We start from the raw sequence: 21,591 nt of genomic DNA, 5'->3' as shown, positions 1-21,591 counted from the left end.
ACAGAACATGGCCAAGATGTTCAAATGTTCATAAATGACCAGCATGGTCGAATAATAATAAGGCAGAACAGTTGAAACTGGAGCAGCAGCACAGTCAGGTGGACTGGGGACTGCAAGGAGTCATCATGTCAAGTAGTCCTGGGGCACGGTCCTAGGGCTCAGGTCCTCCGAGAGAGAGAAAGAAAGAGAGAATTAGAGAGAGCATATGTGGGGTGGCCAGTCCTCTTCTGGCTGTGCCGGGTGGAGATTATAACAGAACATGGCCAAGATGTTCAAATGTTCATAAATGACCAGCATGGTCGAATAATAATAAGGCAGAACAATTGAAACTGGAGCAGCAGCATGGTCAGGATCATCTTGGGAAGGCCCACCCGGGATAACAGCATGAACAAATGAACAATGATCCCAAGCATACATCCAAAGTTGTGGCAAAATGGCTTAAGGACAACAAAGTCAAGGTACTGGAGTGGCCATCACAAAGCCCTGACCTCAATCCTATAGAAAATGTGTGGGCAGAACTGAAAAAGCGTGTGCGAGTAAGGAGGCCTACAAACCTGACTCAGTTACACCAGCTCTGTCATGGGGAATGGGCCAAAATTCACCCAACTTATTGTGGGAAGCTTGTGGAAGGCTACGTGAAACGTTTGATCCAAGTTAAACAATTTAAAGGCAATGCTACCAAATACTAATTTTCGCACTCATACGACTAATGAAACAGTGTCTGGTACCCAGAAAGGGAGTAGGGCATGTCGTAGAGACTCTCGTAGTGGACAAGATTTTGAGGGAATTACCCATAGACTTAAAAAGGGTCATGGGGCAAACAAACCCATCATCAGCAGACAACATAGCCCAGGCCATGGAAATGTACCGAACTACATGGGAGTTGTTAAAAGGGGACAAGAATGACCGTTCCCTGACACGTCCACCATAGAAACGACTGAACCTGCTCCTTACGTGGGAGAAGTTATCACCCACACAACAGGGTTTGTGCTATAAATGCCAGTCCCTGGACCATTATGGCACACAATGTCCCAGATAGTACAAGTCCATGGCCACGAGTCATCGCTGCCCGTCCCCACGCATCCCTGTCTGAGAGGGCAGGATTGCCCCTTTTGGGAAGCAGAAATCGCCTCAGCCCCAGAGATTCCGGTTTGAATAGAAGGACAAAACGTGGTAGCCATTCTCAATTCCGTAATTAAAAGGTTACGTTAGTGGAGGAGCAGATTGTGACCACAGCAACACTGCCACCAGACAAAGTAGCCGTCTCCTGTATCAATGGAGACACCTACTATTATTAGACACTGTTTCATTAGTCGTATGAGTGCGAAGATCTGGGCTCGCACAGCTTGGTCTGCCATGTAGGTCCATTTATGGAACTTTACGGCTCTATCGCGGGCCGGGACAGAATCTTGGTTTTTAGTCACCCATAGTCAGCAGCTTCGCGGGGGTCCAGGTCATAGTAGACTTCCTGGGCTATCCCGGTCAAAAGAAGGGCTACGCTCTTGCCCATTCTGTGGGGGGCCACTCTTCCAAGGTGTCCGTCCTTTTGAATGTTATGATGAAAGCCTCAATATCATCCTTTGAGAGGCGAGGTAAGATGGCGTGAGCAGCAGCTCTCGGCTTCACTCTCAGTTCTCCTCGCCGGCTCCGATGTTATTGCATGAGTTCTATGGTTGTCTGCTGTGCCATGATCAACTGTTGTAGTAGAGCATTATCCATCTTTCTTGAATGGTTCCTCTGTGTCTACCGGTAGATTTTCATTTTCCTCACTTTTCCTTGTGTAACTCGTCCACCTAATTCACGCATTCTTCACCAATGTGAGCTGACCAAGTACTTTGAGGTTGCTCTAAAGCCGGAAAGGTGGAATAAATGAGTCGGGAGCAGGTTCTTACGTTGAACAAAGTTCTCTACTTAGGTATTTATTTATTCTCAAACAATCCCACACGATCAGGGATGATCTCACAAATCACAAAGGAAAACACAAATCTTGTTCTTTACAGGAACAAGGAACACAACGTGAGTAACTTTGAACTATAACATAAATTATGGGTGTGTCTCCGCCTTAACTATCCGTTCGTGGAGAACCCCCTTCGGGTGGTGCTACGGATCCGTGGTTGCCATTCCCAAGAGGTAGTTTGTCCTCTTCTTCTCCCTTCCGTCCGGTAAGTCCTCTCCTTTGGAGAAGCAATAATTTTTTTTTTTCTCCATTCCCCCCAACTACCGGTTCCCTCCTCTCTCTTGTAGGGGGAAAAGAATAGGTCATTAGTAGCATCAGCTGTGCTTAATTGCCTATGATCACCTTGACTCACAGGCTGGGCTACTATCCGTGGGACCAGCCTGCCCCCTGGTGGTCCTTCCACAAAAAATTAAGGATTTCCTCTTATCCGCTCGTTGTCCCCTTATGCAATAGTTTGTACATCTCAATTGTCAGTAGAAACCACATTTGTTTAAGCAAGTCAGCCATGTCAGGTCGCAATTGTAAATGAGAACTTGTTCTCAACTTGCCTACCTGGTTAAATAAAGGTGAAATAAAAATAAAATAAAATCTATTTTTAAAAGACAGTAAATGAGGATGAATTAACTTTTTCGCTGCCAGACAAGGTACCGCTGAGAGCCAGGTATAGCTGAAAAGAAAGCTCTGCTGTTGGTACAGCTTTATGTAGGCCCTAACAGTTTGTGGGCACCGTTTGTCACCGTTATAGTGCAATGAATGTATTGTTTAGTGTTGTGTTGTGTTGTGTAGAGGCTTTGCTAAATGAAGATGAATGAACTCTTTTGCTGACAGACAAGGCTCCGCTGAGAGCCAGGTGTAGCTGAAAAGAAAGCTCTGCTATTGGTACAGCTTTATGTAGGCCCTAACAGTTTGTGGGCACCGTTTGTCACCATTATAGTGCAATGAATGTATTATTTAGTGTTGTCTTGTGTAGAGGCTTTGCTGGCATGCAGCCCAATTTTGGGGGGTTGAGTTTGCCCCAACAAGATTTACATGCTAAAATCGCCACTGGGGACGAAGATGTGGTATGGAGTTCGATTTGGCCTCTGCATTACTCCTGGTTTCCACATTTGTGTCACACACTCCATATGGAGCCTCCAACCACATTTTTGGATCAAGCATAAATTGTTTTTTAAAGTTGCTCCGGGAAGGCAATAAGTATGAATGCCCTGACTTCTGGAAAGGCCGTATCACCAAATAAGCTGCACGGCCAATGCAGACTTCAGATTGACGTCCCAAGCACCCCGGATAGCAATGGCCTTTATAATTTCTGGTAATCCAGAGGAAGAGGAAGAGAGAGAAGGAAGTGAGATGTTTGAAATGGAAAATTGGTATCTTATGAAAAATAAGAACATCAAGACGAAGCAGCTGTTTTATAAGTGGTATGCACTGTTGAGCACTACACCCCGAGAGGTTCATGCTGATTGTGCGGAGATTGTGACAGCCGGTTAAATGCCGTCCCTTGAGAAGGCAAGAACAGGATGTATGTCAGGAGAAGTGCAGTATTATCATAAGGAGACATATACCTGGAATATGGAGGAGGAATGGAGGGAAAAAGAGAGGCAGAGGAGGTCTAAGAGAGAGAGGGAGGAAGAGGGTGAGATTGAGTCTGTTAAAAATAGCGGGAAAAGGGAAATGGTTTGTTAAAGAAGAATGGTAGAAAGTGTAAGCAGAGTGAGCTGAAGACAGGAGGAGAAATGGAAGTGTGGTGAAGTTCTCGGAGGCCGAGGCTTTTACCGAGGGTCAGCATGAAGATGAGTCTGTGACAGCAGGAGTGAAGTTTTTGGAAAAGTGGACCCTTGCCTTTTGGCTGATCCATTTGTGGGTGAAAACAGTGTTGGGTGCTGTGGAATCGGTGAGGGTAATCAGAAGTGGTCTTGTGGTAATTGTTTGTGTTTCTGCTGGTCAGAGGGAGAAGGCGCTCCGTGTTAAACAAATGAGGACAAGAAAGGTAAATTGTTTTTCTCCCAAGAAAAGGGTGCCAAAGGAGTGATTACTGGGGTAGCAGTAAATGTAAAAGTTGACCAATTTAAGGGGAAGATTCACAGTGTTTGTGATGCTTGTCGATTGAGGTAGGACTAAATAGATGTAAATAGTGGAGTAGGGTGGTGTTATTTTTAAGAAATTGTGAGTGTAGTGTTAAAATGAGAAGGTAGGGTATTTGTTTATTTATTGTTTTTTTTTTCAAGCAAAGTATAAGGGAGGAGGCGGTAATGCAACATGTATTGGATGCCAACTGCCATTAAACCTCATCGAAGAAAAAGGAAAGGAAGAGGAAGCGAGAGGATCAACTCGGCGGCAAATCTGCTCCCCCAGCAGGTTGCGGTTTTTTTTCGTTGTTTCGCCCACCAAGCAAATCGTTTTGTATGTAGGTCAATGACAATGTCGAATTTGGTCAACTACAATATGAATGCCTTATATGTTACGTGAGGTTTATTTGATCGAATAGAAGTTTCGTAATGCTTAAATTGTTATGAGTGTACAGATATAAGTAGGACACGTGACATCCCGGCGATTTTGAGGGGAAAAAACACTTTTTATTGGAGTTGCCTCGAGATGGACATGCATATTCATTCATGTGATGGGGCAGTTGCATAGTGTAGAAAGGATAGGCGGGAACTAGACAGCCCCTTTGTGGACAGCAACTCCCATTTTTAGGGCGGAGAGACATGTAAATCTTGTCAGTATATTCATTATTTTTGGCTAAATACAAACGAGATAATCCCGTGTTGAAATGGATTGAGATTACGTCAACTAAAAAACGATATATTTTTTTTGCCACACCTATCAGTCATTGAGATATATATGAATAATTATATGTTCGTGGATTTCATTGTTTCTTTTTAGCTCGGTAAGTAACGTTAGCCATATAAGTAGCTTGGGTATAGTTGTTGTTATTGTGCAGGTGCATTTTAAATAGCCATCTAGTTACTTGATTGATAATTTATTATTTGAGTTCATTCAGGGCACGAGAGGGGGTGGAAATGTGACATTTCGAAATGCCTAATTTTACACACTCATCAGCTTTTCAGACAATAAACTGAACAATAGACGATTCAGTTGTTTCGCATGACGTTTTTATTTGTATTATTTGGTTATCCCTGAATAGCACGTAACGTTAGCGAGTCTACATTTTAGTCTCCAGCATACTTTGTAGTGTATTGGGCTAGGCTTGGTGCTGGTTAGGGAAGGGTTAAGTGCTATATGCATTACCTAACAATGTTAGCTAATTTGATTCTGAGAAAATATTGCTATTCATAGAACAGCTCTCATTTTAGGTATCCCTACATTCGGTTTACAGTAGTAATGTTCCTACAACCTGCACCAGAACACTGCTTCTTAGTTAGGCAATTTTTTTGTGTGCATAATCTCTCTTTACTTTGTAGGTGTAAACTGTATTTACATTGGAATCATATTATTATACTGAACAAAAATATAAATGCAACAATTTCAAAGATTATACTGAGTTACAGTTCATATAAGGAAATCAGTCAATTTAAATAAAGGAACTAGGCCCTAATCTATGGATTGGGCATGTGCGCAGCCATGGGTGGGCCTGGGAGGACATGAGCCCACCCAATTGGGAGCCGGGCCCACTCACTGGGGAGCCAGGTCCAGCCAATCAGAATCAGTTTTTCCCCACAAAAGGGCTTTATTACAAACACAAATACTTCTCAATTTCATCAGCAGCCCCGGTGGCTGGTCTCAGACAGTCCCGCAGTTGTAGAAGCTGGAGGTGGAGAACCTGGGCTGGCGTGGTTACACGTGGTCTGCGGTTGTGAGGCCAGTTGGACGTACTGCCAAATTCTCTAAAACGATGATGGAGGTGGCTTATGGTAGAGAAATGAATGTTAAATTCTCTAGCAACAGCTCTGGTGGACATACCTGCAGTCAGCAGGCCAGTTGAACGCTATTTCAAAACTTGTGACAAAATTGCACATTTTAGTGGATTTTATTCTCCCCAGCTCAAGGTTAACATGCCACACCTGTCAGGTGGATGGATTATTTTGTCAAAGGAGAAATGCTCACTAACAGGAATGTAAACAAACTTGTGCACAAAATTGGAGAGAAATAAGCTTTTTGTGTGTATGGAACATTTCTGTGAAAAACAAATTCAGCTCATGAAATATGGGACGAACACTTTGCATGTTGTGTTTAATATTTTTGTTCACTATACATCTAACATAGCCATACACATTGCTTGTCTGAAACAGTAACAACAAAAAAATCCAGTCCAGACTAGTACAACACCCAGCCTAAATGCTGACATCACATTTATGCAATTGGCAACTGTTGCAAAGTCTCTGAGGTTGAAAAACCTTTCTCTGTTGTAAAGCAGCATCATTTGTAAACAATTGTTATTGGTAAATCCATTGTGTCTCCCCTCCAGCCATGACTCTGAGCATGTCTCCGGCTGCGGTGTGCCAGTGCTTTACGCTGGTGTCACTGTGCACATCCATCGCCGACCCAAACTGGATCCAAGTCATGAACAACACTGACCCTGGAGGCAAACAGCTCATCTATGGTGTGGCTTTCATACTGCATGCTCCCCAGAACCTCACTGACACAGGTAGGGGCAAGACTGGAGGTGGAACAAGTGTTGTACTGAGGATTGTCTTTTCACTCTTATCAAGTTTTATTGGTCGTATGTACGGAATACACATGGTATACACCGTCCAATGACATGCTTGCTTGCAGGTTCCTTCTCGACAATGCAACATCAATAAGAAATAAAATAATATAAACAAAGTAAATCAGTAGCATATAATAAACATTTTGGCATAAGTATAATACAGGAAGACAATATATATATATATATATATATATATATATAGTCCAATATTTACATGTGTTTTGAGGAAAGGATGGATTGGGGGGCAAGTGTCATGTTGACGCTGTTAAAATGTGCTCACGCTATGTCTGATAATATGTGTCTGTATTCTATTCTTCTATGTTTGCATTGTCCATATGTAATTGTGTGTATTCCCTGCTTGAGCACATTAGTCTGTGAGCAGCTGTGGGTGTACTTTTTTTGCAAATGTATAAAATAGAAATACCTTATATAACTATTCAGACCCTTTGCTATGAGACTCGAAATTGAGTGCATGTGCATCCTGTTTCCATTGATCATCCTTGATGTTTTTAAAACTTGATTGGAGTCCACTTGTGGTAAATTCAATTGATTGGACATGATTTGGAAAGGCACACACCTGTTTATATCAGGTCTCGAAGTTGACCGTGCAAGTTGACCGTGTCAGAGCAAAAACCAAGCCATGAGGTTGAAGGAATTGTTCGTGGAGCTCAGAGACAGGATTGTGTCGAGGCACAGATCTGGAGAAAGGTACCAAAACATTTCTGCAGCATTGAAGGTCCCCAAGAACACAGTGGCCTCCATTCTTTAAATGGAAGAAGTTTGGAACCACCAAGACTCTTCCAAGAGCTGTCTGCCCGGCCAAACTGAGCAATCGGGGGAGAAGGGCCTTGATCAGGGAGGTGACCAAGAACCCAATGGTCACTCTGACAGAGATTGAGTTCCTCTGTAGAGGTGGGAGAACCATCCAGAAGGTCAACCATCTCTGCAGCACTCCAACAATCAGACCTTTATGGTAGAGTGACCAGACGGAAGCAACTCCTCAGTAAAATACACAGTTTGCCAAAAGGCACCTAAAGACTCTCAGACCATGAGAAACAAGATTCTTTGGTCTGATGAAACCAAGATGTAACTTGGTCTGAATGCCAAGCGTCATGTCTGGAGGAAACCTGGCACCATCCCTACGGTGAAGCATGGTGGTGGCAGCATCATACTGTGGGTTTAATTTTCAGCGGCAGGGACTGGGAGACTAGTCAGGATCGAGGCAATGATGAATGGAGCAATATTTTTATTTTATTTGACCTTTATTTAACTAGGCAAGTCAGTTAAGAACAAATTCTTATTTTCAATGACGGCCTAGGTGGGTTAACTGCCTGTTCAGGGGCAGAACGACAGATTTGTACCTTGTCAGCTCGGGGATATGAACTTGCAACCTTTTGGTTACTAGCCCAACGCTCTAACCACTAGGCTACCCTACTGCCCCAGAGAGATCCTTGATGAAAACCACCTGCTCCAGAGCACTCAGGAACTCCGACTGGGGCGAAGGTTCACCTTCCAACAGGACAACGACCCTAAGCACACAGCCAAGACAACGCAAGAGTGGCTTTGGGACAATTTTCTGAATGTCCTTCAGTGGCCCAGCCAGAGCTCGAACTTGAACCTGATCGAACATCTCGGGACAGACCTGAAAATTGCTGTGCAGCAATGCTCCCCATCCAACCTGACAGAGCTTGAGAGGATCTGCAGAGTAGAATGAGAGAAACTCCCCAAATACAGGCGTGCCAAGCTAGTAGTGTCATACCCAAGAAGACTTAAAGCTGTAATCGCTCCCAAAGGTGCTTCAACAAAGTACTGAGTAAACGGTCTGAATAATTACAGTACCAGTCAAAAGTTTGGACACACCTACTCATTCCAGGGTTTTTCTTTATTTTTTACTATTTTCTACATTGTAGAATAATAGTGAAAACATCAACTATGAAATTACACATATGGAATCATGCAGTAAACAAGGTGTTAAATAAATCAAAATCTATTTTATATTTGAGATTCTTGAAAGTAGCCACCCCTTGTTTTGATGACAGCTTTGCACACCCTTGGCATTATCTCAACCAGATTCATGAGGGAGTCAGTCACCTGGAATGAATTTCAATTAACAGGTGTGCCTTGTTAAAAGTTGTGGAATTTCTTTCCTTCTTAATGTGTTTGTTTGAGCCAATCAGTTGTGTTGTGAGAAGGTAGGGGTGGTATACAGAAGAGAGCCCTATTTGGAAAAAGACCAAGTCCATATTATGGCAAGAACAGCTCAAATAAGCAAAGAGACATCACAGTTCATCATTATTTTAAGGCATGAAGGTCAGTCAATCCCAGAAAATGTCAATAAATTTGAACGTTTCTTCAAGTGTAGTTGCAAAAACCATCAAGCACTATGATTTTAAACTGGCTCTCATAAGCACTGCCACAGGAAAGGAAGATCTAGAGTTACCTCTGCTGCAATCGATAAGTTCATTAGAGTTAACAGCCTCAGAAATTGTAGCCCAAATAAATGCTTCACGGAGTTCAAGTAACAGACACATCTCAACATCAACTGTTCAGACGAGACGGCGTGAATCAGGCCTTCATGGTCGAATTGCTGCAAAGAACCCACTACTAAAGGACACCAATAAAAAGAAGATACTTGCGTGGGCCAAGTAACACAAGAAATAAACATTTAGACCGGTGGAAATCTGTCCTTTGGTCTGATGAACCAAATTTGAGATTTTTGGTTCCATTCCAACCGCCTTGTCTTTGTGAGATGCAGAGTAGGTGAACAGATGATCTTTTCATCTGTGGTTCCCACCGCGAAGCATGCAGCAGGAGGTGTGATGGTGTAAGGGTGCTTTGCTGGTGACACTGTGATTTATTTAGAATTCAAGGCACACTTAACCAGCATGGCTACCACAGCATTCTGCAGTGATACGCCATCCCATCTGGTTTGCGCTTAGTGGAACTATCATTTGTTTTTCAACAGGACAATGACCCAACACACCTCCAGGCTGTATAAGGGCTATTTGACCAAGAAGGGGAGGGCTGGAATGTTGCATCAGATGACCTGGCCTCCACAATCACCTGACCTCAACCCAATTGAGATGGTTTGGGATGAGTTGGACCGCAGAGTGAAAGAAAAGCAGCCAACAGGTGCTCAGCATATGTGGGAACTCCTTCAAGACTGTTGGAAAAGCATTCCAGGTGAAGCTGGTTGTGAAAATGCCAAGAGTGTGCAACGCTGTCAACAAGGCAAAGTGTGGCTACTTTGAAGAATATAAAATATATTTAGATTTGTTTAACACTTTTTGGTTACTACATGATTCCATGTAATTTTGTAGTTTTGATGTCTTCTCTCTTATTCTACAATGCAGAAAATAGTACAAATAAAGAAAAACCCTTGAATGAGTAGTTGTGTCCAAACTTTTGACTGTTACTGTATGTCATATTTCAGTTGTGTTTCTAATAAATTTGCTATAATTTCTACAAACCTGATTTTGCTTTGTCATTATGGGGTATTGTGTGTAGATTCCCCCCCCTGATCAATTTAATACATTTTAGAATAAGGCTGTATCATACAAAATGTGGAAAAAGTAAAGTGGCATGTGTGCGTTCCCTCCCTGCAGGTCCCCTGGGTGGTGTAAATGGCTGGGGGGTGTGGCTGCTCTATGCCCTGGCGGCTCTGTGCTACAGTGCTGTCCTGCTCTCCAGCTCCTCCTTCCTATTGGACTTCCTGGGGACTGGGATGTCCCACGCTCGACTGGTGGTGTTACTCCACATCTCCACAGGTAACCTAACTTCTCTGTCTCTAATTTTTATTTATTTCTCTCTTGCTCTCTTTTGCTTTCTTTTTCTGTTTTCTCACTCACTAAGGGCTTATTACAATACTGTCATCACTTGAAGAAGAATGCACTCTCACAGGTCTCTCAAAATATGAACTCTCATAGAATGACGAGCCATGTTTGCTGAGCCATGTTAGCTTACATCACTCTCTGCAGTTCTCTCTGGGATTAATTAGTATGCCATTTTCTCTCTCTCTCTCTCTTACCCACTCTCTCTATTTTCTTCCTTCCTCTCTCCCCAGTGGTTCTCCTCCTGTCTGTTCTGGGAGTGTGTGGGGCCTGCCTGTACATCATCCACTGCAACCTTCAGGAGGGAAAGCTTGGGCCACTGTGGGAATGGGTGGGGGGCTGGACCTGGCCTGGGTCTGGCTCCAGGAGCCAGGGAGGGGTGGTGGGGATGAAGCCTTACCCAGGGGAGAGCTTCTACATCACCATGCTGGGCCTGCTCTTCTCCTGCCTGGCCGGTGTGATCAGCCTGAGCACCCTGGGGGACCCCACCTCCACCCAGAGGGACTACACAGCTGTGGTGGAGTGGGATGACAGTGACACAGAGCCCCTTACCCCCAGGGAGCAGGGAGTGGGACAGTCTGACGAAGAGGAGGGGGTAGGAGACGTGTTGCCTGAAATTACTCAGGGGGAGGTGGGTGGAAGTGGAGACTCCTAAAGGGGTTTCTCGGACCACTACAGAGGTAGAGGTTTGAATGTGTGGCCCCAAATGGCTTAGTTTCGGGCTAGAATGAAAACCAGGACCACACCACACATGGCCTGTAACAGACTTAATTAGACAGCAGTGCTGGTGCCTTCCCTGTTCATGTTTTGAATCCCTATTGCTTCACTGGACCAAGCTGGTGGAATCCAGTCAGGAGCCAAAAAAGAGACCAGATACGTTTCCTAATGTTGTTTTAATGTTTGTCTGCCTAAAACATGTCTTCTCGGGGTATGTACAGTTGCACAACATCAAGTCAATAACCCTTTTACCCATTTTTCCTTGTGGGAGTTTATGCCCAGCGTCTCACACTTGACCCAACCAAGATAAATCGTTCTTTGGCAAGCTGTGATATTTGGAAAAGTGTGACAAGAATGTAACACGGTTAAGCTATTTCTGTCTGTGTGTGTGACCAGGGAAAGTGAGAGTCTGTATGTTATAATCGATGTGTGATGCAAATGATATGCCCTTCCTGCTCATCAATGGGAACAAGCTTTGACCCTGTTCACATTACTGCAAAATAACCACTGGGGAATGTTCCGGATCAGCGAATGGTTTGTAACAGTTCAGAACCAGAAAATATGTTCAATGAGCAGAAGTTCAGACTGCTTAACATTGCGATCCTAACACAGTACAATCACCTATTCTCCTCTTCTAGTTAACATATAAAATCCCTAGAGGAAGGTTTTTCTGATTATTTTCTTTTTAACAGGTTGTTTTTTAACGTATGCATTATTTTAACTTCTTAAACCCTTTGCACAGTCTTCCATAGTGACACTTTCAGTTTCCCAAATGGTGGAAACAATTCACAGATTTCTATGGAAGATTTACCTGAAGTATACTGAAACTGGAGTTTCCTCTGAGAAATTCCATTTAAAAAGCCCATTTGGCTTCTATTATGGCCACTATAGCTTTAATCACAAATTGAGGAACTATTTATTAGCATGGTTGTTTACTACTATAGGAAAGATTGAGTTCTGCTTCACAATGATAGGAAGAGCCGACATCGAAGGATCAAAAAGCGACGTCGCTATGAACGCTTGGCCGCCACAAGCCAGTTATCATTGTGGTAACTTTTCTGACACCTGCTTAAAACCCAAAAAGTCAGAAGGATCGTGAGGCCCCGCTTTCATATGAAGTCTTTCCTTTCCACAGTAGGTAGTGTAAATACATGGCAATACATTGCTCTTGCTATCTAATCATATTTGAATATGATGTATTAAATATTTGATGTGCTTAAATATTTATTGTTTCATAAAATGACACTGCTATTGGTCACTAGATACCTCAGATCACTGTGAAAATATATCCCGGTTTGGCATCTTTAGGCGTCTACATTACAGCACAAACCACTGTCTGTATGCTTATCCTACTTGAAGGTAACCAATAAGACAAGCTCCTTGATGGCGCTTGGTTGCATGTGACGGTAGGGCCATGGATATTGACTTGATAAATTAAGATGGCTGCCTAGAATCAGGTTTTCCTTACCCGCTTATACCCTCAAGGCCTGTTTCCTGGACACAGATTAATCTTAGTCCTGGACTAGGAATAATTTTCGATGGAGATTGTTTTTAGTTCAAGACTAGGCTTAATATGTGTCTGGGAAACCGTCCCTCAATCTTTTCCTCAGGTACATAGGAAGACGTTCCTTCTCTTATTCCAGGGTCACAGTCCCATCTCTATGAATCCGACTTTTCATTGTTGTTGTTTATGATGCTATTTATTCATTAAACTACTTTTGCGTGTTTGTAAAACATGTGTACGTGCATTTTCTTTCTGTTCCAGAACAGAAGTGTCCAGTCCAGTTACTCTCATTCCCACTCATCTGCTGCATGTGTTGGTGTCTGTCATCTCTGCCTCTATAGGTTCATTTCCAACCAACATCATCAGGAAATGGTCTTCATCCAAGACCGCACATGACCAGGTATTAACTTAGAATGTACATGGTAATTATCCAGTAATAACCTACAGTATGAATTACTTTTTTGGGGGGGGGATTCATTTAAACAAGCCCCCACTACAGGCACCATTTGGTACTAGGTTATGAAAATGTGTTTTAATTGTTATAAGTACCTAACGCCATACTATTTCTCTATTAAATGCCAGTCTAAACAGTATCAAAAATGAATTGCTACCAAAATTCAGCCTGTGGCAACATCTTATTATCAAATGAGGCATCTACTGTAGTAGAGGTCTAGGGATTTTCTTTTAACCAAAAACAATGAGATCGTCCCCCGATGATGTTTGTTGTAATGGAATGTGTATTACAGTATCTTCATAGTGTATATCTGACTACTCTATGCAGGGTTCCATCCTATCAAAGAAAAGTTGTCTGGACCAATGTCAATATTTTCCATAGTTACTGGCTTGTTTGTGTGGGGATGTTCTTATTTATCATGGGAGTGTCTAACACCCCTGGACATGATTGAAATCTGAATCCTGTCTGTTGTTGACAGTAGGTATCCTGGGGTATATGTAAGACTCATTATAGGGACTGCTAACCTTCTCTTCATTGACAATCAGATGGATCTAACTATACCTCTCCATTTCAGAACTGTCCCACATCTTTCCTGAAGTCTTTCTGAATGCATAGGCAGGTTTTAGGGTTAGCCAGGCAGGACTCGCTGTGAATATGATGTCCCCTCAGTCAGCAAGCAATGACTTCAGCAGACAAACCACTACTGGGTAAATATAAATAATCTAAAGATATGGTTTAATATAGCCTATATCTATCCTATTAGTAGATTGGCACAAGGTTGGTTTACACCTGGGTTGCACTGTTCCAATCAAAGCTTACCCCCCCTCTTTTCCTCTCCCCAACGCTCCCTCTACTGTCACATGACTCCACTCCCTTCTCTCATTGGACGGAAACTATTACCATAGTAACTTTGATAAATTGTCGATGTCGCCAGTGAATTTGTGAATGAGAGATAAGAAAGGAGAGAAGTGGGGGTGGTGGTGTTGCACTGCTGGGTGTGTGTGTGTGTGTGTGTGTGTGTGTGTGTGTGTGTGTGTGTGTGTGTGTGTGTGTGTGTGTGTGTGTGTGTGTGTGTGTGTGTGTGTGTGTGTGTGTGTGTGTGTGTGTGTCTGAGCCTGTAGGTACAGTTGAAGTCGGAAGTTTACATACACTTAGGTTGGAGTCATTAAAGCTTGTTTTTAAACCACTCCACAAATGTATTGTTAACTAACTAGTTAGCAAGTTTTAGCAAGTTGGTTAGGACATCTGCTTTGTGCATGACACAAGTAATTTTCCCAACAATTGTTTACAGACAGATTATTTCACTTATAATTGACTGTATCACAATTTCAGTGCGTCAGAAGTTTATATACACTAAGTTGACTGTGCCTTGAAACAGCTTGGAAAATTCCAGAAAATTATGTCATGGCTTTAGAAGCTTCTGATAGGCTTATTGACATCATTTGAGTCAATTGGAGGTGTAACTGTAGATGTATTTCAAGGCCAAACTTCAAACTCAGTGCCTCTTTGCTTGACATCATGGAAAATCCAAAGAAATCAGCCAAGACCTCAGAAAAAAATTGGAGACCTCCACAAGTCTGATTCATCCTTGGGAGCAATTTCCGAATGCCTGAAGGTACCACATTCATCTGTACAAATAGTAGTACGCAACTTAAACACCATGGGAACACACAGCCGTCATACCACTCAGGAAGGAGACACGTTCTGTCTCCTAGAGATGACCGTACTTTGGTGCGAAAAGTGCAAATCAATCCCAGAACAACAGCAAGGGACCTTGTGAAGATTCTGTCGTAAACAGGTACTCTATACCATCTACTGCATCTTTCCTATGCCGTTTGGCCATCGCTCATCCATAATATGTACATATTCTTATTCATTCATTGTTGTGAAATTGTTAGATTACTTGTTAGATATTACTGTATGGTCGGAACTAGAAGCACAAGCATTTCGCTACACTCGCATTAACATCTGCTAACCATGTGTATGTGACCAATGAAATTTTATTTGACATCTGTAAATGTTCATATAGACAATCCAGCCTCTGGACTTCCTGACCGGTGTTTAGTGCATCTTTGACCACACAACCACTATCACTTACACTTCAATTAGTCACCTCTTCCTTTGTGCTGTGTGTGTGTCTGTTTGGTGTGTGGTAATGAAGTGTGTATTGTATCCCTGTCTCCTACGGGTCACTTACGTCTTCACTGGGGTGCTCAGACAATTCTACCTATATCTAAACTGGCACCTCTATCTGAATCCACCCCCAGTTGATGGTGCTCTTTTACAATTATGTATTTATTTTACAACCCTAATATTCAGTATTCTGTGAGGCAAGTGGATGATTCTTTCAACAGAGCTTCCTGAGTTATGCGTGCATGTGGAGTTCATCTACATGGAGGAGTGGAGAAAGAGATTAGAGAAGCGACAGGGACGAACCTACTAGTGGAGCTGTGAGATTCCTCTTTGTATCCCTTCCTTAGTTTTCCTTTCTCTCCTCTTCTCCTCTTTAGTGACATTCAGCCATGGCTGCTCAGAAATTTAAAAAGAGGAGAGAAAAAGAACAGTGGTGTTATTCAAGATGGATGTCAGATCCTGTTTTACTAGCGTACTTGCAAGCGGTTCCTTCTCTTAGTAGCCTATGTGTGTGTGTTTATTTATGCACTGCTCAAAAAAATAAAGGGAACACTTAAATAACACAATGTAACTCCAAGTCAATCACACTGCTGTGAAATCAAACTGTCCACTTAGGAAGCAACACTGATTGACAATAAATTTCACTTGCTGTTGTGCAAATGGAATAGACAACAGGTGGAAATTATAGGCAATTAGCAAGACACCCCCAATAAAGGAGTGGTTCTGCAGGTGGTGACCACACACCACTTCTCAGTTCCTATGCTTCCTGGCTGATGTTTTGGTCACTTTGGAATGCTGGCTTGAATGCTCTAGTGGTGGCATGAGACGGAGTCTACAACCCACACAAGTGGCTCAGGTAGTGCAGCTCATCCAGGATGGCACATCAATGCGAGCTGTGGCAATGTTTGCTGTGTCTGTCAATGTAGTGTCCAGAGCATGGAGGCGCTACCAGGAGACAGGCCAGTACATCAGGAGACGTGGAGGAGGCTGTAGGAGGGCAACAACCCAGCAGCAGGACCGCTACCTCCGCCTTTGTGCAAGGAGGAGCAGGAGGAGCACTGCCAGAGCCCTGCAAAATGACCTCCAGCAGGCCACAAATGTGCATGTGTCTGCTCAAACGGTCAGAAACAGACTCCATGAGGGGGGTATGAGGGCCCGACGTCCACAGGTGGGGGTTGTGCTTACAGCCCAACACCGTGCAGGACGTTTGGCATTTGCCAGAGAACACCAAGATTGGCAAATTCGCCACTGGCGCCCTGTGCTCTTCACAGATGAAAGCAGGTTCACACTGAGCACGTGACAGACGTGACAGAGTCCGGGGACGCCGTGGAGAACGTTCTGCTGCCTGCAACATCCTCCAGCATGACCAGTTTGGTGGTGGGTCAGTCATGGTGTGGGGTGGCATTTCTTTGGAGGGCCGCACAGCCCTCCATGTGCTCGCCAGAGGTAGCCTGACTGCCATTAGGTACCAAGATATGATCCTCAGACCCCTTGTGAGACCATATGCTGGTGCGGTTGGCCCTGGGTTCCTCCTAATGCAAGACAATGCTAGACCCCATGTGGCTGGAGTGTGTCAGCAGTTCCTGCAAGAGGAAGGCATTGATGCTATGGACTGGCCCGCCCGTTCCCCAGACCTGAATCCAATTGAGCACATCTGGGACATCATGTCTCGCTCCATCCACCAACGCCACCTTGCACCACAGACTGTCCACGAGTTGGCAGATGATTTAGTCCAGGTCTGTGAGGAGATCCCTCAGGAGACCATCCGCCACCTCATCAGGAGCATGCCCAGGGGTTTTAGGGAGGTCATACAGGCACGTGGAGGCTACACACACTACTGAGCCTCATTTTGACTTGTTTAAAGGACATTACATCAAAGTTGGATCAGCCTGTAGTGTGGTTTTCCACTTTAATTTTGAGTGTGACTCCAAATCCAGACCTCCATGGGTTGATAAATTTGATTTCCATTGATAATTTTTGTGTGATTTTTTTTTGTTTTTTTGTCAGCACATTCAACTACGTAAAGAAAAAAGTATTTAATAAGAATATTTCATTCATTCAGATCTTGGATGTGTTATTTTAGTGTTCCCTTCATTTTTTTTAGCAGTATATATATATATATATATATATATATATACACACACACACACACACACACACACTACCATTCAAACGTTTGTGGTTACTTAGAAATGTCCTTGTTTTTAAAAGAAAAGCACACAATTTTTTTGTCCATTTAAAATAACATCAGAAATAACATTGATCAGAAATACAGTGTACACATTGTTAACTTCTAGACATCAGGACTGCAATTACTCACCACAGACTAGCATAATCTTTTTCTTCTTTCACGACTCTGACGAGCCCGAGACTGAGGATATATGGCTCCCTCGGGAACAGGCCCCGACTCCCATGATCTGCGTGAAGAGGAGGTAGAGAAAGAGAGGCTGGAGAGCGGGCTGCCTTTTGAGAATTCGAAGGTGATTGAATAAACCCCCACTTCCCTCAATTCTGCTAGCAAACATGCAATCTTTGGACAATAAAATCGCCGAGTTATGGAAAAGGTTAAACTACCAACGGGACATTAAAAACAGTAACATCTTATGCTTCACAGAGTCGTGGCTGAACGACGACAATAACAACATACAGCTGGCTGGTTATACGATTTACCGGCAGGATAGAACCGTGGCATCTGGTAAGACGAGGTGTTGGACTATGTATTTTTGTAAATAACAGCTGGTGCACTATCTAAGGAAGTCTCGAGCTATTGCTCGCCTGAGGTTGAGTATATCATGACACCCTGAAGACCACACTACCTACCGAGAGAGTTCTCATCTGTATTCTTCATAGCTGTTTACATACCACCTCAGAGGTTGGCACTAAAATAGCATTGAATGAGTTGTATTCCGCCATAAGCAAACAAGAAAACGCTCACCCAGAGGTGGCGCTACTAGTAGCCGGGGATTTTAATGCAGAGGAACTTAAATCAGTTTTACCAAATTCCTATCAACATGTTAAATGTGCAACCAGAGGGAAAAGAACTCTGGACCACCTATACCTCACACACAGAGACGCATACAAAGCTCTCCCTCGCTCTCCATTTGGCAAATCTGACCATAATTCCATCCTCCTGATTCCTGCTTACAATCAAAAATTAAAGCAAAAAGCCCCGGTGACTAGATCAATAAAAAAGTGGTCAGATTAAGCAGATGCTAAGCTACAGGACTGTTTTGCTAGCACAAACTAGAATATGTTCCAGGATTCCTCCAATGTCATTAAGGAGTACACCACATCTGTCTTTGGCTTCATCCATAAGTACATTGATGATGTCATCCCCACAGTGACCGTACGTACATACCCCAACCAGAAGCCATGGATTACAGTCCGCATCCGCACTGAGCTAAAGGCTAGAGCTGCCGCTTTCAAGGAGCGGGACTCTGACCCGGAAGCTTACAAGAAATCCGGCTATGCCCTCCGACGAACCATCAAACAGGCAAAGCGTCAATACAGGACGAAGATCGAGTCGTACTACACCGGCTCTGATGCTCGTCGGATGTGGCAGGGCTTGCAAACCATTACAGACTACAAAGGGAGGCACCGCAGAGAGAAGCCCAGTGACACAAGCCTACCAGATGTGCTAAACTACTTCTATGCTCGCTTCGAGGCAAATAACACTGAATCATGCATGAGAGCACCAGCTGTACAGGAAGACTGTGTGATCACGCTCTCCGCAGCCGATATGAGTAAGACCTTTTAAACAGGTCAACACTCACAAGACCACAGGGCCAGACAAATTACCTGGACGTGTACTGCGAGCATACGCTGACCATCTAGCAAGTGTCTTCACTGACATTTTCAAGCTCTCCCTGTCCGAATCTGTAATATTAACATGTCTTAAGCAGACCACCATAATGCCTGTGCCCAAGAACACTAAAGTAACCTGCCTAAATGACTACTGACCCATAGTACTCATGTCTGTATCCATGAAGTGCTTTGAAAGTCTGGTCATGGCTCACATCAACACCATCATCCCAGAAACCCTAGACCCATTCCAATTTGCATACCGCCCCAACAGATCCACAGATGATGCAATTTCTATTGCACTCCACACTACCCTTTTCCACCTGGACAAAAGGAATACCGATGTGAGAATGCTATTCATTAACTATAGCTCAATGTTCAACACCATAGTGCCCTCAAAGCTCATCAATAAGCTAAGGAACCTGGGACTAAACACCTCCCTCTGCAACAGGATCCTGGACTTCCTGATGGGCTGCCCCCAGGTGGTAAGGGTAGGTAACAACACATCCCCCACGCTGATCCTCAACACAGGGGCCACTCAGGGGTGCGTGCTCAGCCCCCTCCTGTACTTGCTGTTCACTCATGACTGCACAGCCAGGCACGAATCCAACACCATTAAATTTGCTGATGACACATCAGTGGTAGGCCTGATCACCGACAACAACGAGACAGCCTATAGGGAGGAGGTCAGAGACCTAGCCGTGTGGTGCCAGGACAACAACCTCTCCCTCAACGTGATCAAGACAAAGGAGATGATTGTGGAATACAGGCAGCCCCATTTTCATCGACGGGGCTGCAGTGGAGCAGGTTGAGAGCTTCAAGTTCCTTGGTGTCCACATCACCAACAAACTAACATGGTCCAAGCACACCAAGACAGTTGTGAAGCGAGCACGACAAAACCTATTCCCCCTCAGCAGACTGACAAGATTTGGCATGGGTCCTCAGATCCTCAAAAGGTTCTACTGTTGCACCATCTAGAGCATCCTGACGGGTTGCATCACTGCCTGGTATGGCAACTGCTTGGCCTCCAGGACATCACTGGGGCCAAGCTCCCTGCCATCCAGGGCCTGTATACAAGGCGGTGTCAGAGGAAGGCCCTAAAAAAATCTAATCTTGTTCTGAGAAATTAAGGCTATTCCATGTGAGAAATTGACAAGAAACTGAAGATCTCGTACAACGCTGTGTACTACTCCCTTCACAGAACAGTGCAAACTGGCTCTAACCATAATAGAAAGAGTGGGAGGCTCCGGTGCTGAGCAAGAGGACAAGTACATTAAAGTGTCAAGTTTGAGAAACAGACTCCTCACAAGTCCTCAACTGGCAGCTTCATTAAATAGTACCCGCAAAACACCAGTCTCAACGTCAACAGTGAAGAGGCAACTCCGGGATGCTGGCCTTTAAAGACATTTTTTTTTAACTAACTAGGCAAGTCAGTTACTAACAAATTCTTATTTATGATCACGGACTACCCCAGCCAAACCCAGACGATGCTGGGCCAATATTGCGCCGCCCCATGGGACTCCCAGGGTCTGTAGTGACACCTCTAGCACTGAGATTTCAAACTTATTTTATAAAGCCCTATCAGCTGATATCTCAAAGTGCTGTACAGAAACCCAGCCTAAAACCCCAAACAGCAAGCAATGCAGGTGAAGGAGCACGGTGGCTAGGAAAAACTCCCTAGAAAGGCCAGAACCTAGGAAGAAACCTAGAGAGGGACCAGGCTATGAGGGGTGGCCAGTCCTCTTCTGGCCACGGCACAACCCAAGGGGGGTGCCAACCCAGACAGATCACGTCAGTGACTCAACCCCTCTTAGGGACGGCATGGAAGAGCACCCGTAAGCCAGTGACTCCGCCTCTGTAATAGGGTTAGAGGCAGAGAATCCCAGTGGAGAGAGGGGAACCGGCCAGGCAGAGACAGCAAGGGCGGTTCGTTGCTCCAGTGCCTCTCCGTTCACCTTCACACTCCTGGGCCAGACTACACTCAATCATAGGACCTACTGAATAGATGGGTCTTCAATAAAGACTTTTAAAGGTTGAGGCCAAGTCTGCGTCTCTCACATGGGTAGGCAGACCATTCCATAAAAATTGATCTCTATAGGAGAAAGCCCTGCCTCCAGCTGTTTGCTTAGTAATGCTAGGGACAGTTAGGAGGCCTGCATCTTGTGACTGTAGCATACGTGTGGGTATGTACGGCAGCACCAAATCGGAAGGATAGGTAGGAGCAAGCCCATGTAATGCTTTGTAGGTTAGGAGTAAAACCTTGAAATCAGCCCTTGTCTTAACAGGAAGCCAGTGTAGAGAGGCTAGCACTGGAGTAATATGATCAAATTTTTTGGTTCTAGTCAAGATTCTAGCAGCCGTGTTTAGCACTAACTGAAGTTTTATTTAGTGCTTTATCCGGGTAGCCGGAAAGTAGAGCATTGCAGTAGTCGAACCTAGAAGTGACAAAAGCATGGATTAATTTTTCTACATCATTTTTGGACAAAGTTTCAGATTTTTCCAATGTTACGTAGATGGAAAAAAGCT

At 44.0% G+C, this 21,591-nt stretch overlaps 1 protein-coding gene across 2 annotated transcripts; it reads left to right on the top strand.

Moving 5' to 3' along the window:
• Positions 1 to 3,638: 3,638 nt before the first annotated feature.
• LOC118385263 (uncharacterized) lies at positions 3,639 to 12,907 on the top strand. Of its 2 annotated transcripts, none has more exons than XM_035772252.2 (4): positions 3,639 to 4,312; positions 6,384 to 6,563; positions 10,232 to 10,393; positions 10,690 to 12,907. In XM_035772252.2, the coding sequence occupies exons 2-4, from the start codon at positions 6,386 to 6,388 to the stop codon at positions 11,109 to 11,111; spliced, it is 762 nt and encodes a 253-aa protein (XP_035628145.1). In that variant the 5' UTR covers positions 3,639 to 4,312; positions 6,384 to 6,385; the 3' UTR covers positions 11,112 to 12,907. The 2 variants fall into 2 exon arrangements, with proteins under 2 accessions (XP_035628145.1, XP_035628144.1); XM_035772251.2 differs by lacking the exon at positions 3,639 to 4,312 and adding an exon at positions 4,370 to 4,844.
• The last annotated feature ends 8,684 nt before the right edge of the window (positions 12,908 to 21,591 follow it).

The sequence above is a fragment of the Oncorhynchus keta genome, chromosome 6, assembly GCF_023373465.1.
Source record: "Oncorhynchus keta strain PuntledgeMale-10-30-2019 chromosome 6, Oket_V2, whole genome shotgun sequence".
Taxonomy (NCBI): Eukaryota; Metazoa; Chordata; class Actinopteri; order Salmoniformes; family Salmonidae; genus Oncorhynchus; species Oncorhynchus keta.
Note: the sequence above shows the minus strand (reverse complement) of the source record. Positions and strands in the feature narration are given on the sequence as shown.